Source organism: Meriones unguiculatus, chromosome 3 (genome assembly GCF_030254825.1).
Source record: "Meriones unguiculatus strain TT.TT164.6M chromosome 3, Bangor_MerUng_6.1, whole genome shotgun sequence".
Lineage (NCBI taxonomy): Eukaryota > Metazoa > Chordata > Mammalia > Rodentia > Muridae > Meriones > Meriones unguiculatus.
Window position 1 is genome coordinate 122558209 of NC_083351.1, and position 16308 is coordinate 122574516.

Below are 16308 nucleotides of genomic sequence, written 5' to 3' on the forward strand. Positions count from 1 at the left end.
ACTTGGCATCACCTTCTCTAGTTTGATACTTTGAGACCCACTGAGGCACAAAATTCTTATTCCAAAGGCTAATGTCTAATTGAGGTTTTGAAGATTCAAATAGACTATACACATCAGACAAGCAGACAAACCAATTTTTCACAAAGAAGAAAGAGAAGAAGCAAGAACATTTCCCCTTACATGGAGAGAGAGAGAAAAGAATTTGCACCATTACCTGTCCAGGAGTTTTTTTGTTTTTCCCTCCCTGCACTGCCAGCTCTGAGTATGCATCGCCATCTTTAACTTTCTCAATAGAACCATATTCTTGCATCCCATCCGCCGATGGTGATGAGCCCTGAGGGCCTTGCTGCGAGGAAATGTCTTCTGGAGCATCTCTGAGCTGGGCTTCAGGGATACTACACAGATGGGTGATGAAGCTCAAGGTTAGCACCAGGGCAGAGAAGAAGAACATGACCTGGAACTCGGTGCCCAGCAGCCTTCCCAGCTCCAGATGCATCCAGTCTATGGCACCCAAAAGGTAGCCAAGGGCACCTCCAATACCTAGAAAGCAAACCCAGACAGACAGATGGATTAGCATAGGCAGCCAATCATGTTTGTTTCCCACCAGGCGCAGATCTTCCCCTTCTGTGGAAAAGCTCTCTGAGGATCTTGGTAATAATGAGGAGGCAATTCAGCAAGAGGCTAAGATGCCTGCAACCAGACAGTGTGGGTTCAAGTCCCAGATCTGGTATTTACTTGCTGCGACCTTGGTCCTGATCACTTATTAGGAGAGAATAACGAATGAATAACCTACCAGGAAGGTCATGATTTGGAAATGAAAAGTACTCGGCAGAGCAGTGGATACAGAGCAAACACTTGGTAAATTACACCTTTGGAGATAATCCAGCCTTCCTGGACTCACTCTCTCTACTATTTTTTTTTTTAAGATTGATTTATTTAAAGTATGTGAGTGATCTATCTGGAAATACACCTGCACGCCAGAAGAGGGCTTTAGATCACATTATAGATGGTTGTGAGCCACCATGTGGTTGCTGGGAATTGAACCCGAGTCCTCTGGAAGAGCAACCGGTGCTCTTAACTGCTGAGCCATCTCTCCAGCCCCTCTGTACTACTTTTAAAAAACAACAACCCATATTCTTGACCCAACTGAATCTATAACATAAATTTCTGACAACAATTAAAAAAAATGTTTGTTTGCTTGTTTGTTTTGGTCACCTATCTACCATTTGGGTGCCATAAGCTTCTTAAGAAAATACAAAGCTAGCTTGGAATGGTCAAAGAGCCTTGAGAGTTACCTTCTTCACTGTGGAAGAAGTTTAAGGTTCTGGCTTGTATTTGACAGCTACAGAAATAAGAACGAAAGTTTAAACATGATTTTTTTTTTCCAAGTCTATTATCATCTTATAGGACTCTAAAGCAAAGGTCTTCTGATTCTTACTTTATGTGCTTATACTTGAACATGGTGTCACTTGAGATACGCCAAGATGGGACTCATCAAAATTGATTGCACCCTAGTTCTGACATTTGAAACACTGTCATTAGTGATCCGTTCTCTTGATTTCCTGCTTGAAATACAAACACTCCTCTGTGAGTAAGACATTATCCATTTCAGCAACAAAATAGGGCTGTGGCACAGATGTTCCTTCCAGTGAAGATAATGATGACTTCTTACTACACAGGCTGAGAGGGTCACACACCAAGAAATTTGAAAATGTGCAGGAAGTGACCAAATGCCAAACACATCCTCTGTATCTGTCACAAGTTTGTATAGGATTGATTCTTCTTGTACAAACGTTTTCAACATCAGCTTCCTATCATACCTTAGCAAACACAAGCTGTTTGCCTTAGTGCCTTGGTTTGTGTTTTTATTTGTTGTGTGAAGTGTCCATCCCAGATAAAGGCAATAAATATCCTTATCAACCAGGGGACCTGGAAGAAAAGATAGCTCCAAGTTCCTTCCTCTGGTGATGTCTGGTTCCATTGGCAAAGAGCTTGCCCCACAGCATGAGAACCAGAGCCCAGATAGCCAGCAGCCACATAAAACATCTGGCACAGAGGCATGAGCCTATCCAGCATGGGACTGCGAACACATTGGTACTTGCATGTGTCAAGGAGCCCTGACAGAGAAGCAAAAAGGGAAACAGCCACACGTGGAAGGGGTGAAGCGTGTGGAAAGGCCTTGTTATAGAACAACCCACTTCATTAAGCACTAGTCCAGTTTCCCAGGCCGGAAGGCTCCAGAGGTATCGCCAGTAGATTCAGTCGAATGTGCGCTTTAAGAACAAGGCTGTGCAGGACTGGCAGCACATTCACAGTGGACGCGCCTGTGTCAGGCAACCACTTTGGCAGTGAGGCCCAGATTCGTGGCAGACTTTCTTAAGGCTGGAGAGAGGGAGGTTAGAAGTAGATCTTTCTCCTCTCAAGGGGTTTGGGAAATCCAACTCTAGGATGCCCCCCTCCCAGGCCTCCATGAAGGAAGACCTCCGTGAAGAAACGGCTGTGCGGTACATCAGGACAGATGAAGTTGTCATGTGCTAGACTGTTCTACTTCTCACACTCTGACACAATCAGTCCTCAAGACAATACATGGAGGAAGTATGCTAGGTATTCGGTCACCCCAACCTACGGGGTTGCCACTGGCAATGTGTTACTGCATGGACTAATGCACCAACCACTGCTCATGGGAGAAATTCAGGATAGAGTTCCAGAGAGCTTCCTTCTTGTCACACTTTTGGTTGCAGATGGACACGGAACTCTATTTTTTGTTTCTGCTTAAAGACACTCTTACTATGGTCCATTGATACCACAGCCTCCTTGGGCTTAACATCATTAGACAACATTTCATCACTACACTCAAGGCCATCTTAGTTTCCTTTGGGATGTTATCTCTAGCCTTCAAATGGTGATCCTCCTGCCTCTGCCTCCTCAGTGCTGAAGAGATAGGCCTGAGACACCATGCTTAACCATTCTGGGTCATTTTAGGCAACAAACTCTCCATTACAGGGCCTAAAAGGAGTGATGATGTGGCAATGTGCAAATTAGGTGACTCAGATAATCTCCCATCCTATAAAGGTCCTCGATATGAATATTGGTTTTGGTATCACAAATCACATTCCAGAGTGGACAAACCTCTGTGTACAGACTCCAACAACAACAGGCATTGGCTGCATTTTTATATATCTCTCTGTTAGGATTCAAAGAAGCCCAGGTCGAGAGAGTTTGCGACTCAGAACTTATCTCCCACTATTCCTGCATGTGAGTAAGAAGAGCAGATGGCCTGGAGGAAGCTGAGAATTTGTAGTCTGAGGGAGCCCTGTAAGTGGAATGAAAAATGATTGGTAGTGATTGTTTAACCTGATCACTAACTCATGATGGGGACAGTGAGCAGCCTAGCAAATGCCAGTGTGGGAAGGTGTCACTCAACCTATATACTTTCCCTTCTGACTCTTGCTTTTTATAGCACTAAAACTTGGATACCACCCCTTAGAAATGAAGTAAATATCATTCCAATATGATTAAGGCCAACTTCACCCTGTCATGTGGCAAGATCCTTTGCAGAGAAGCAATTAAACTAAGTTTGCATTTGAGGACTCAGATCCATTCAGATATAAAATATGATCTAGTGTTGTCCTTTGCTGTGTGTTACCTATGCTGTGGGCTAGAAAATTTTCAGTTAAGCCAGTGTCAAATTCATAAAATTGTTCTTATTTAACCAAATAATTGCAGATAGTTTTAAAACTGTATTTGCCCAAGACTGCACATGCCCTGAAATTGGAAGTTTTGTTCCTGCTGGAAGTTTCTAATTTGCATTAGTTTGCCTAATACAGTAATGGTTTGTGCAAAAGCATCCACTGTAATTGTCTCATCATTTTTCTAGAAATGGTTTCTCCATTTTTGGTACAGAAAATGGCTTACTAATGTAGTTCAGAAACTTCCCATTTTTGGACTCATAAAATCTGACTCCTTGGACCTCCCCTTTCAGTGTACTTGGAGAGGGGAATGGGAGGAGATGAAGGAGGGAGGGTGGAGTTGGGAGGGAATGAGGAAGGTGTCTGGGATACAAAGTGAATAAACTGTAATTAATACAAAAAAATAAAATTTTAATTTAAAAAACTGACTCCTTTTTCTTTTCTTGACTAAGGATTAGAGATGAAGTGTATTTTCAGCTCATCTGGTTCTTAAGCTATTTGTGAACACCTACAGTTAATTCAAGTCTATAAAACTAGCATTTATAACTCTAATGTGCTATTGCGTGTGTAAGGTCCTTTGTAAGATGCTCCAGCGCCTCCTAGTGGTGACAAAGAAGAATGGAGTACAGATGCTGGAGATTATGTGCTGTGGGGAAAACCCTTTGAGCCATTGCAAATCTCCACCCTGAACTCTCATGTTCTAGCGGCTGCTATCGTGATTACTGAGAAGCCAATGGTTGCGTAGGTGCATCTGTATCGCACTTCACCTCAGAGAACCGTACCTCTTCCAGAACCACCTTGAGAATACACCCTTTGTTCTCCCCAAATGCAGAGATGCACTTTATGAGGCTCCTCAAGAACCATGGAAAGACACAATGCAGAGCCAACTCCATAATGCCTGGTTGTCATATTTGATAGCATTTCCCTTCTTCTCCATGGCATTACTTCCCAAATAAGCAGTGTGTCCAGATACTTGGGGCTCAGCTCTTACAGGAATCCAAATTAAGACAGACACCACATCTTTAGTTAACCGTTGGTTTGTTGAGTTTTACTCCTCCTCTACAACTAGTCAGGTGGCCTTGAGTTAGTCACTTTATCTCCTAGCAACACAACTTAACCATTGTGAAAACTGAAGATGTGAAAATAGAATATTCATCACACCAACCTTTTCTGAGCCTGTTCCATATTGTATGCAGTGTTCAAAGCACTGGTTGTAGAGCAATGAAAAGGAAAGATGTGTACCAGCTGGGGGTGAAGAAGCAGGCAAAAAGAAACACACAAATGAATGAATCAATGATCTGAGATCATGTGTGAGCACAAGCTCTGTGATCAGACAGGAAGGCAGAGGAGGCCATTGTCGTCCATTCTTCCAACACAGAAGAGTAAAGAAAAGCTCTCTCCTGGGGACATTGTGTTAAGTGACAAAGACAAGCATGAAAGGGATATAAAGTGAATGGAACTGAAAAGAAATTAGGCTCATGGGAGTAGAGCATATAGTAGACCTCAATAGAGGACAAGAAGGACAGAGCGAAGTTTGGGTATTAAGATTAGATCAAAAGAATTAGGTCTAATAGTCTATAGAACACCAGGTACAGCAATTTGTTGTGTGTCTCAGAGTAATCAAAGAAGAGTTTGGGGGTTCTCAACACATTGAAACAACAATCCCTGGGAAGGGCACAAGCCAATACCCCCGATTTGATTACTGTGCTCTGTACGCATGTACAGAAGACATTATCACATGGAATACTGTACATATGGATCATACATGCTGAGTTTGAACCAAAATAATTAAAGTGAAGTGAGGAAATGTCCTTGAGTTCTGCTGTGTCTTGTCCTTTCCAAGGTGCCTGAGGGAGAAGATGTGAAAGTTTTCCATAGGCACAAACTTCAAAGGGAAGCCAGCTGATGAAACAAAACTGCCCATCTAACAATTATTCATGAATGAGAAAAAAGTTAAAATAGCCCCAAACACAAAGGGTGGTTCTTTAGTTTGGTTATAGGGGCTCTATCTGAAACTTCATTTTCAATTCTCTTCTGAGTCTTTAATTATTTGCCAGACAGAGCATTTTATTCTTACATATTAACATTTTGGGGTATACTTTGAAGTAATTTTTTTAAGTTGAAAGAAGCCAAGCCTAATTCCCTTCCCCATCTTCCTCTGAAGGAATGCAGTTTCTCCCTGAAGTATTCATTACAGATACAACTTTTGCAGATGGGGGGAAAGAGAAACCAAGTGAGCGTACAAGTCTGGCGTTTGACCCTTTGGACATCTTGTCATTCTATCAATGGGACTTTTTGCCAATTTGTTTGCAACTAACATCATAGCCTGGGGTGGGAAACAAAGTTCAGATATCCTGAGCCTGCACTGCAACTGAGCGGAGCAGGACTTCCCAACGTGCCTGATTCAAGTTGGCCAGCAGCACTAGGTTCCACTGCCCAGGGCAGCGCAGTCTGGAGTTTAGTTCAGCACAAATATACTGGGTTAGGAACTTTCAGCATCAAAGAGGAATTTCTAATGAATGGGCATGGCTGTGTTGGTCCACTGGGCTCCACAGGCTCAGCTGCTCTCTGCAGTGACAGATGTGTATGTTGAATGTCCGTCAAACCCAGCATGGCTCCTGCTAAGCCAGGGCTGGAGAGATGATGCAGTTACATTTTAGTGGAAGAGACAAAAGGTGGAATAAAATAGCTCCCCAGGGGCCAGTGGAAAATTTTCTTTAACACATAAACACACACACACACACACACACACACACACACCCCAGAAGCATGCTGGCAAATACTCACAATGACCTAATTTCGCTCAATGAGAAACAAATAAATGTCTATGGGGAGTAGCAAGCTCTTGCTTTCCTCATATAAAAAGATGATGTAGGCTTTTTTCCCTTCCTCCTTCCTTGACTCTCTTGTCTTATAAGAAACATGATGGAACTATGGCAACCATTATGTATCCAAGAGGCAACACACCAGTAAAGTAACCAAATAAAGGTTAAGTTGGTGCTGACATGGACGGCTGGCCAAAAGCCAGCATGAATTCATGCTGCTGAATTCTTGTTATTTAAGAAAAACAAACCACTATCATCATTTAAGCCTCCGTCCTGTGAGTGTTGTCAGGGCCAGCTCCTTTCCTAAGCTATGCATTCCGTGAGCACCTGCCACAGGAGAATGGGAAGGGTCAGGGGTGGATAAAATGCTCCAACAGGATTGCAAGTAGCTCACTAATATGACCAGAATGCTGATGCTCAGTCCAGCACATCTCCCTCAGCTCTCACTCATTTACACACACATTTGCTGTGGATAGCTCCTTCTTTCATGAAATGTATGGTGGCTAGAAATGTCCTAAAATAGGAGGTAGAAAATCCTAAAAGACCAAGAAAGCGATTACATGAAAACTGCCCTTTGAGAATGAACTGGTCTTTTAAACTGAGAAGTTTTAGGGAGTTTTAGGCCTCATAGATGGCCTGAACTTTTCCTTGCAACCAACTGCCCTTCCCACCAAAACCAAAAACTGCATGTACTTTAGGAGACTCTAAAAAAAGTATTACGCAGAAGGACCTGAGAGCTACAGGAATGAGAGACAATACTTGTGGTCTTTAGACCATAAACAGAACAAAATAAGACATAGAAAATACCCTTTTATGTTTTTTTTGAGCATAAGAACTTTTGTGCTCTTATGTTTATTCAAAAATTCTAGACTATCTCCAGTATGGTGGGAAGGAAAGTGAAAAGGGACCGAGGAAGAATAAAAGGAGGGGAAAGTAGGCATGTTCAATCAACAGGAAGCCTTTTCCTAGAAGGGAAGCTAGGCTCAGGATTAATGAGAGGAAAGTTAAAATGCTGCTTTATGAACCAGAGTAGACCTGTCCTCAAGTTCGTGCGCTGATATCCAAACCCCTAGTGACTGTATAGAAACTTTAAGGAGGTGCTTACAGTTAAAGGAGGCTGGGAGAAACCCTACTCTAACAGAACCCACTTCCCTAGACAGGAAGACACCCCAGGGGGGCAGTGAGAGTGAGGTGGAAGGCGCACATGGGCAGAGATGAGATCATGTGAGCACATAAAGAGACACAAGAAGACAGATGTCTGAGAGTCAGGAAGAGAGGCTTTCTTAGAGCCATCCCCGTCAACACTCTGACCTTGGATCGCCTTCCTCCATAGCTGTGAGGATTACCTTTCTGTTCTTCAAGCCAGCCAGGCTGCAGCAGTCGCGTGGCCGAACAGACTACCCAGAGAACCGTCAGGGGTTGAGCACTGAGGGCTGTGTAAATGGTGAGGCACAGCCCACCTCTCCCTGCTCGAGAAATCCACCCAACAGAACCCCTTGCTATCCAGCCACTCAAGAAACTTTTTCACTTTGATTATTTTTTTATTATTATTTTGATTATTTTTGTGGATTGAGTCCAAAGCCAAGTTAGAAATTAAGTCTAATTGCAATAAAAAAAAAAAAAGAGTAAAGGACAGTTTCTCTGGGAGGAGGGTGGGAATTTCAAAGCATTTATTTATTTTCGAAGGGACGTTGTGAGTGAGACAGACCTTCAACCTGGAGGAGAAAAGGGGGGAGGGTCTGGGAGGAGTTGGAGAAGGGAAATGAGTATGATATAATACTTGAAATATAATATAATACTTGAAATTCTCAGAGAGTAAATAAAAACATTATTAAAAGTTAAAAAAAGGGAAGAAGAAAAGGGCAGTTCCCTCTTGCATCATTGTGATGTTAGTATTATTTTGAGCAGATCCGATGTGACCATTGATGCTCAGAGAGCCAGGGAGCAATGAATGAAGCACACCTGATGTCTGCACTGGAGACAGAGTCTCTCAGAGCACAGAGAATGTGGAGAGAATCGGTGGGAAATAAGGCCTGAGGTACAGGTGAAAATAGCTTGTGGGTTAATGAGGCTGAGTGGTTAAGAGCTCCTGCTGTGGTTAACAACAAGAGTAAAACTTCCACCTCACTAGACATCCCGGCAAGGAAATGGGGTTGCTGAGCAGTAAGAGCAAAGATGAGGCAGGAATTTTCTCAAACTCTGACTTTATCTGCAGCATTTATACCTCCAGAAACATGGAGGCCAAGGGCCACTGACAGAGAGGGCGGCCCTTCTGCCCTCCCCAAAATGGGTGGGAACAGCTTGCTGCACCAGGACAGCCTGATCCCTTCCTGGTTTCACTACTCAGGTATTTGCCAAAACGACAAAGCTAGACTCGGTGGCTTCCACACGCGGGAACTAATCTTGGCTTAGGAGGTAGGGCCCTACATGGCCGTGGAAGGGGATAGGATTCCTCAAAATGTAAGTACACGTAAAGACGATATAATAAAGTGGCCTGGTAGAGTACCGATGCTAGACATAGAAATCCCTCTGACTTGAGATCCTGCCTTCACTTTTCATGTTACCTGGATCTAGCTCCTGCCTGGTGTGCTACCAAGCACTGCTTTAGGAAACAGCCCAGTGGTGATCAAGGGAGGCTGACAACAGCCCCCTAGGAATGGAGACAGCCCTCTAAGCCCACCCAACAAGACATTTATAAGGGAGCAGGGTGATTTCTCTATATAATGAAGAACTCTTGAAGAGGCTGGGGTTTTGTTTGCTTGCTTCAGTTCTAGTTTTGGTTTTAAATGTATTTCTTAGGCTACATGCCACATCATCTGGGGTCCTTATCAAACAAGAGGCAAATCCCTGGGCCCCATCTGAGATACAGCGAATCAGCGGAACTAGAGGAAGAACCCAGAAACATGCATTTTTAACCATCCTTAAGCAAGTCTAATGCCGCATGACGGATGCCTGAGGCTCACAGCTCTAAAGGGCAGGTTCGGTGCACAGGGCTCCTTTATGCTTCAGCTGGACACATTTCCACAGCGTCCTAAAGAAGCCTTTTATGTAAACTTCCTTTTCAAGAACTCCGCAGCCCCGGTCATGAGCTTACTTTGTTCAGAGAAATGAACTGAGACAGGCCATAGCACGTGATAGGGGCTTCCGATCAACTGATCCATTCATCCACAGGATTCCAAGCACAGAGACACTTCATGTCTTCCACTGACATTTCTCCCCGTTTGCAAAACTGAAGGAGAGACTTTCTGGAATATTCCCTACCTGTGAAGAGGGCATGGTAGTGGAGGCCCTTCTCCTTGTCCTGGTGGGAGCAGACATCAAATAAGTAGGCTTTGATGGGCCCATCAATGAAGTCAGCAGAAAAATCGAAGAGAACCACACCTATCATGGTGAGGCTGACAGCCCAAATCTGCTTCTTCCTGGGGTTAGCAACCAAAGCTAAAAGAGAAACAAACATTGGTCTTCTCAACCACGTTTAAAACAATCCACGTTTTTTTTTGTTTGTTTGTTTGTTTTGATTTTTTTTTATTTCACTTAAACTGTTATCAAATCACTTCTTTTGGGGCTCTGTAGTTTTGGTTTTACATCTTTAAAAAAGGCTCTTTTTTTTTCATGTTTAAGAAAGTATGCAATTGAAAGCCTAGGAAAGACAAATCTATAGAAAAAAGTAAGTTAGTGATTGCCTAGTGCCTGGAAAAAAAGGAAAGTGACTTCCAGGGTGTAGTGGGTTTCTTTAGGGAAGGGGATGAAAATATTCTGGAAGTGCAGGATGGTGATGGCTGCTCAATCTTATGACTATTCTAAAAAGAACTGGGTTATAAACTATCTGAATAGTCTGGGGTTTTAATGACATCTCTTTAAATTAAAGATAATAATGGCATGAAATAAACTGAAGAAAATTTTTCACATCCCAGCTACAGCCATGGCTACACTACCAGGCATCTAGTTATGAATGTGCAGACCCATGGTTGTGCAGAAGTACCCAAACAGAAGCTTCCGAACCTCTGGAGTACCTGACAGCCATCTGAAAGGTCCTATAAAAACACAGATTGCTGGCCCCATTTCCCAAGACTCTGGCTTGACAGGTGGAAGGGGGTGAGTGTGAGAATTCGTCACTCTGTAGCCCCTTGGTACACACTTTTGAATGACCTAGACAAATGAAGACCATGTCTCTCCTCAACCAACTCTGGCAAGTTCCTTTGGCTTATCAAGAAAGCCTCTGTAATACTCTGTAACGCTTAAGTAGGATCCATTTTATCCATATGCTCTATTCATCTACCCAGTCCTCTGAGAATGATATACATTGTTTTCCTTACTTAAAGTTTCTTTTGTTAAACTAACACTAGTGTATAATATATTGATGTGTTTGAAACATTCCAATATGAAAGTGAAAATCAAACCCACCCTCTTTTTCTTTCCCTCAAGTACTTGTCTTACATTTCCTTTTTGCACCTCCATTTCTATATTTGTACATCCTTCTGAATATCAACAAATGGTACCTGCCTGTCCTGTGTCAGAATCACTCATTCTGCCGGCATACACAGTCTGAAAATATGTGTCCCTTCATGATCTCTTTTTCAATATACTGCCACCACGTACTTAGGAGTTAGTAGCAGATTTGTAGCTAGAAATATCGCTCTCACACCAAATTTGTTGTTCAAAACTTGCAATGTAAAAATGCCCCCCAGAGCTGACAGGCCTGTGCCATGTGTCAACTAAAATGTTAAACAGCCAGAATTAACTCTTATTCATACCCAGCAGGTGATTTGTTACAAAATGCTTATAGTTGGACAATTTGACAAAGTATTCCATGAGGCATAATAGGTTCAAAAATCCTTCAACTGATAAATAAGTAAAATAATTTAACAATATAATTTGATGAAATAGATTAAAACATTCAATCCCATTTAAAGACCTTACAATAGTGAAAGACAAGGTAGTAATGTTTCTAGCAGCAAAGGCTTCCCATCCTCAGGTTTGGGGTTATTCAAACGGTGGGAGGAAGTTCACTGCTAGAAGAGAGGGTCACCTCCAGCAAGTTTCTAAAAGGCATTTTAAAATACTGATGACAACCGAGTGCACACCTGTAATCCCAGCACTCGGGGAGACAGAGACAGGTGGATCTCTGTGAGTTAGAGGCCAGCCAGGTCTACAAAGCAAGTCCAGGCTACACAGAGAAACCCTGTCTCAGAAACAACAACAGCAACAAAATCCTGATGACATTTTACCCCAACGGCTAACTGTTAGACCTGTGCAATCCACCTACCGGATACAGCAGCGTCTCCGTTGAGGTAGAGAGCCATTCCCAAGAGCATCATGATTCCCAGCGTCAGGATGTAGGGTCTCCGGCGGCCCCACCTGGCCCTGCAGTGATCACTGACCGATCCCACCACAGGCTGCAGCAGGAATCCCAAGATGGGGCTGAGGAGCCACACTACGCTGTACAGGCTCTTTGGCAGGCCCACGCTGAGCAGAACTGGAGTCACGTAAGCTGCCTCCACCGCATAGCAAAACTCTCGGCCAAACATGGCCATGCTGTGCATGACGAGTCTTCCCGTGGATCTCCTGGGCTGCTCCACGGAGCCAAAGGGGCAGTTCTCTGCTAAGGATTGATAGGTATGGGTGTCATTCTGCCCATTGCTGCCGCTCATGACCACGGAGAGAATAACTTTCCTGCGTGCTCTTCAGGTCTGTGCTCCCAACTGGGTCTGACATGGAGCCTGTCTGAGCAACCGGCAGAGATAGGAAGACTGGAGGAGGGGCTGAAATTCTTTCATGCCTCCAAGATCACAAGTTATTACGAGAAGCAAAGGGGGTGTTGGCACTTGGAAGCATGACAGAGATTAGCTGTTGGTAACCCTCTGGGTCCTTAAAATGCTAGTGTTTTTCTAAAGATCTTCTTTCACACAGCTCTCTCTCTCCACACACACAATTTTACAAACATCACTTTCATAGTTTTAAAATCATGATGTCTCTTTATACAGGAACTAAATAAAAATGTAAATAATCTAATAATTTCTATAAACTTCTTTCTATAGATCTGGGTATTCCCTTTTCCTGAATTCACATTTTCTACATAGAGCTTAAGAGACAAGTTTGCAAGAGTTAAAACGGTGGAGGACCTCACCCTTCACCCAAATCATTAGCTGTCACATAACCCTCTGAACTTTTCTCTCTTTGCACTTAATACATTTTTAGGTGAGATAGTTCTGAGAATTTTATATCCTTTGTTAATTAGCCGTGCTGTTCAGGACAGAGATCACATTGATTTTGCTCATTAGGGCATCCCCAACTTCTAGCCTGGCATCTCTTAGGTCCCCTCAAAATATCTGCTAGTAAATACAAGTTGAATGAATGGAGTATATACAGTCCGTTTTGTACCAGTCAGTACCTACTTTGCTTGCTCTTGCGGAACTACGTTTCCCAGTCTCCCTTGCTCTTTGGCTTCTAGCTATTTATGGCCAACAGGAAACTTAGGTGAAAAGCCAGAGGTGAAAGAGAAAAAGAGTATGTCCCAATTTTTTCGTCCCTTGATATTTTTGGCATTGACTTCATGTCCACCGTGAACCTCCCTTCCACGAGCCACACTGGAATGCTGGGTCTTCCTAACTCCTCGTAGCGATTGTTCCTGCAGTCCTGGCTGTGATCCTGGCTCCTTGATTCTGCTCATGTCTGGATGGCCTCACTGTATCTGCCTTTTATTGTCAATGTCATCGTCTAATTACATTTATTCTGTTTTAAAGACTTCAGTTGGGTCACATTTTCATTATTGGACCTTAGTAAAAATCCTTGGCAGGGAAAATCTCTTAGACAAAATGCCTTTAAAAATGGAGTCACTTCAGCCAAGGACCATGCATGGAAATAACCTAGAACCTCTGCATAAGTGTAGCCCATGGCAGCCCAGTCTCCTAGTAGGTTTCCTAGTAAGGGGAACTGGGACTGTCTCTGACATAAACTCAGTGGCTGGCTCTTTGATCACCTCCCCCTGAAGGGGGAGCAGCCACAGAGGAAGACAATGCAGCCAGTCCTGATGAGACCTGATAGGTTAGGGTCAGATGGAAGGGGAGGAGGACATCCCCTATCAGTGGACTTGGGGAGGGGCATGGGAAGAAAAGAGGGAGGGAAGGTGGAATTGGGAGGGAATGAGGGAAGCAGGCTACAGCTGGGATAAAAAGTGAATAAACTGTAATTAATATAAAATAAAAATAATAATTAAAAAATGGACTCAGAATCTTAAAGCTTAAATTCTTGGTGTGCCTGTTTTCTGCACTTCCATAGGCAAATCCTAATGTCTCAAATTGTGTGTCAAAGCCACCCAACTTTTACACAGAACTCACTGGGATAGCTCTGAACCATTAAATTTTGAAACCAAATCAACAGTGAAACTTGAAAGTTTGGCAGCAAATTTGAGGTAGTTCAAACTTTCAAGGTAAGATTGCACTATAATCCTTTCAATTTCATTTTTTTGTGAAGCTAAGTTTTCATCTTTCCTTCAGGCACTGGGTTGGAGACAGATTGTTTAGTGGAAAATTAACAAGGAGCAGAAAATGAAGAAAGCAATGTCTAGCCTGATTCCTAGGCAGGGGAAGCTATGTAGTAATGAACACTAGCAATTAACAAATGACAATAAAGAAAAATTAAAATGTTTGCTTTCCATCGATGCACACTGTGGTTTTCAAACAGCTAATGAGTTCTTAAGGTATGCTATTTAAGTTTCTTGGACCTAATTATTTAGAGCTTGAGGGGCTACAGTTTGGTTTTGGTCAAGAGGTACTACAAAGATTTCTGGGACATTAAGAAGTGAACTAAGAAAGCTAAGGACCTTTTGTGTCTGTTTTTGTCATCTGCAAAATGAGGAAAGCTACTGTACTGTCTTCCTTGGAACTGTGGAAGAGCAACTGCCATACTGGATATGATGCCCTTCATTATACTGTCTGCCTACCCAACATCCAATCCCAATCTTGATGGAACTTGGGTTAGATCCCAGAATTGCATGTCCCTCTCACCTAAATGTGTCAGGAAACTTATATCTATCATGCCAGCCAGAAAAACGAGGGGTGTTATCTAAGGAGTATCTTACTATCTCTACTAAACATTGGTGTAATATCAGCAATGACTTCATTCAGTGCAGAGACACAGGACAAAGTTAATTGGGGTTCTTGAGCAGTGTGCCACCATGCTCCCTTCCAGAACTTACTACCAGCCTAAGGTTAAACTTACTACCAGCGTTAGGATAGAAACCTAAGAAAATGGAAAATTGCAGGGAAATGGGGCCAGAGGTGTTCTAAGCAGCCAACCCTAAAACTCCTTATCCCTCTGTACTTGGGGTTATAAGTCAAAGCATATTCTTAAAAATATATATATACATATATATATATATATATATATATGTATATATGTATGTATATAGTGTTTCTTGAAGCAGAAAGCATCCTGACTCATGCAGGGGAAGAATTTTGTGGATTATAAAATGCAACACCAGTGTCACTGAAACATGGGATGTATCTAGGAGGATGGATACAGATAAGTGGTATGGGTGTTTCACCCACTCCTGTGATTTGTTCTTATAATTTGTGGCATCCCATCACTTCCCAGATGGCACCATCAATAGAGTGAAGATATGTATTGAATAGTATATTCAAAAAGGTAACTCCTTATCCCTTGGATTTTCCTATCTTCAGTTGCCTGCTTCTTTCCCAGCTTTATCAAAGCTCATGCTATCTCCTTTCTTTTTTATTCCTTTTTTTATTATTTTTTCTTTATTAATTACCCTTTATTCACTTTATATCTCCCCCCATGGTTCCCTCCCTCCTCCAGTCCCAATCCCTCCCTTCCTCCACTCTCTGCATGCATGCCCCTCCCCAAGTCCACTGATAGGGGAGGACTTCTTTTCCTTCCTTCTGATCCTAGTCTATCAGGTCTCATCAGGAGTGGCTGCATTGTCATCTTCTGTGACCTGGTAAGGCTGCTCCCCCCCTCAGCGGGAGGTGATCAAAGAGCAGGCCAATCAGTTCATGTCAGACAGTCCCTGTTCCTATCACAATGGAACCCACTTGGATACTGAACTGCCATGGGCTACATCTGTGCAGGGGTCTTAGGCTATCTCCATGCATAGTCCTTGGTTGGAATAGCAGTCTCAGGAAAGACCCCTGTGCTCAGATTTTTTGGTTCTGTTGCTCTCCTTGTGGAGTTCCTGTCCTCTCCAGATCTTACTGTTTCCCACTTCTTTCCTAAGATTCCCTGCACTCTGCCCAAAGGTTGTCCATAAGTCTCAGCATCTGCATTGATAGTCTGCAAGGCAGAGATTTTCAGAGGTCCTCTGTGTCAGGCTCCTGACTTGTTCCCTCTTTTCTCCTTCTTCTGATGTCCAGCCTCTTTGCTTTTCTGGATAGGAATTGAGCATTTTAGCAAGAGTCCATGCTGTCTCCTTTCTGACCTCAGACTTACATCTAAATCTTCAGTTTGTCATAAAAATTATTTTTTAAAAAAGGAGAAAGTAAAAAATTTTCTGCACATAGTCTGAGATCTCCAGAAATAGGGAAATACATGTCATTAATATGTATTTAATAACCTTTACATATATATTTATTCTTTAAATTTACAACCCACTGATCTCATGCACTTTGTGTAATAACCTGAACACAAAAATCAACATCTAAATTAGCTCATATTATTGTCCACAGATTTTAACCAATTTGAATTTATTTTTCCCCAAACTAATCCACTGAACATATATGTTTCTAAGAACATATTGTAACAATAACCATGATTTAAAAAAACAAAACTTGCTTTGC

General features: G+C 42.6%; 1 protein-coding gene across 1 annotated transcript in view; it reads right to left on the minus strand.

Moving 5' to 3' along the window:
* Slc45a2 (solute carrier family 45 member 2) overlaps nucleotides 1–13288 on the minus strand; it is a 32321-nt gene extending 19033 nt beyond the window's left edge. The window contains exons 1-3 of the mRNA XM_021649375.2: nucleotides 11781–13288; nucleotides 9776–9952; nucleotides 215–540 (exon numbers count right to left, since the gene is read on the minus strand). Coding sequence (XP_021505050.1) covers nucleotides 215–540; nucleotides 9776–9952; nucleotides 11781–12165 — 888 coding nt within the window. The 5' untranslated portion in view covers nucleotides 12166–13288. The remainder of the gene's footprint in view (nucleotides 1–214; nucleotides 541–9775; nucleotides 9953–11780) is intronic.
* Between the last annotated feature and the right edge of the window lie 3020 nt (nucleotides 13289–16308).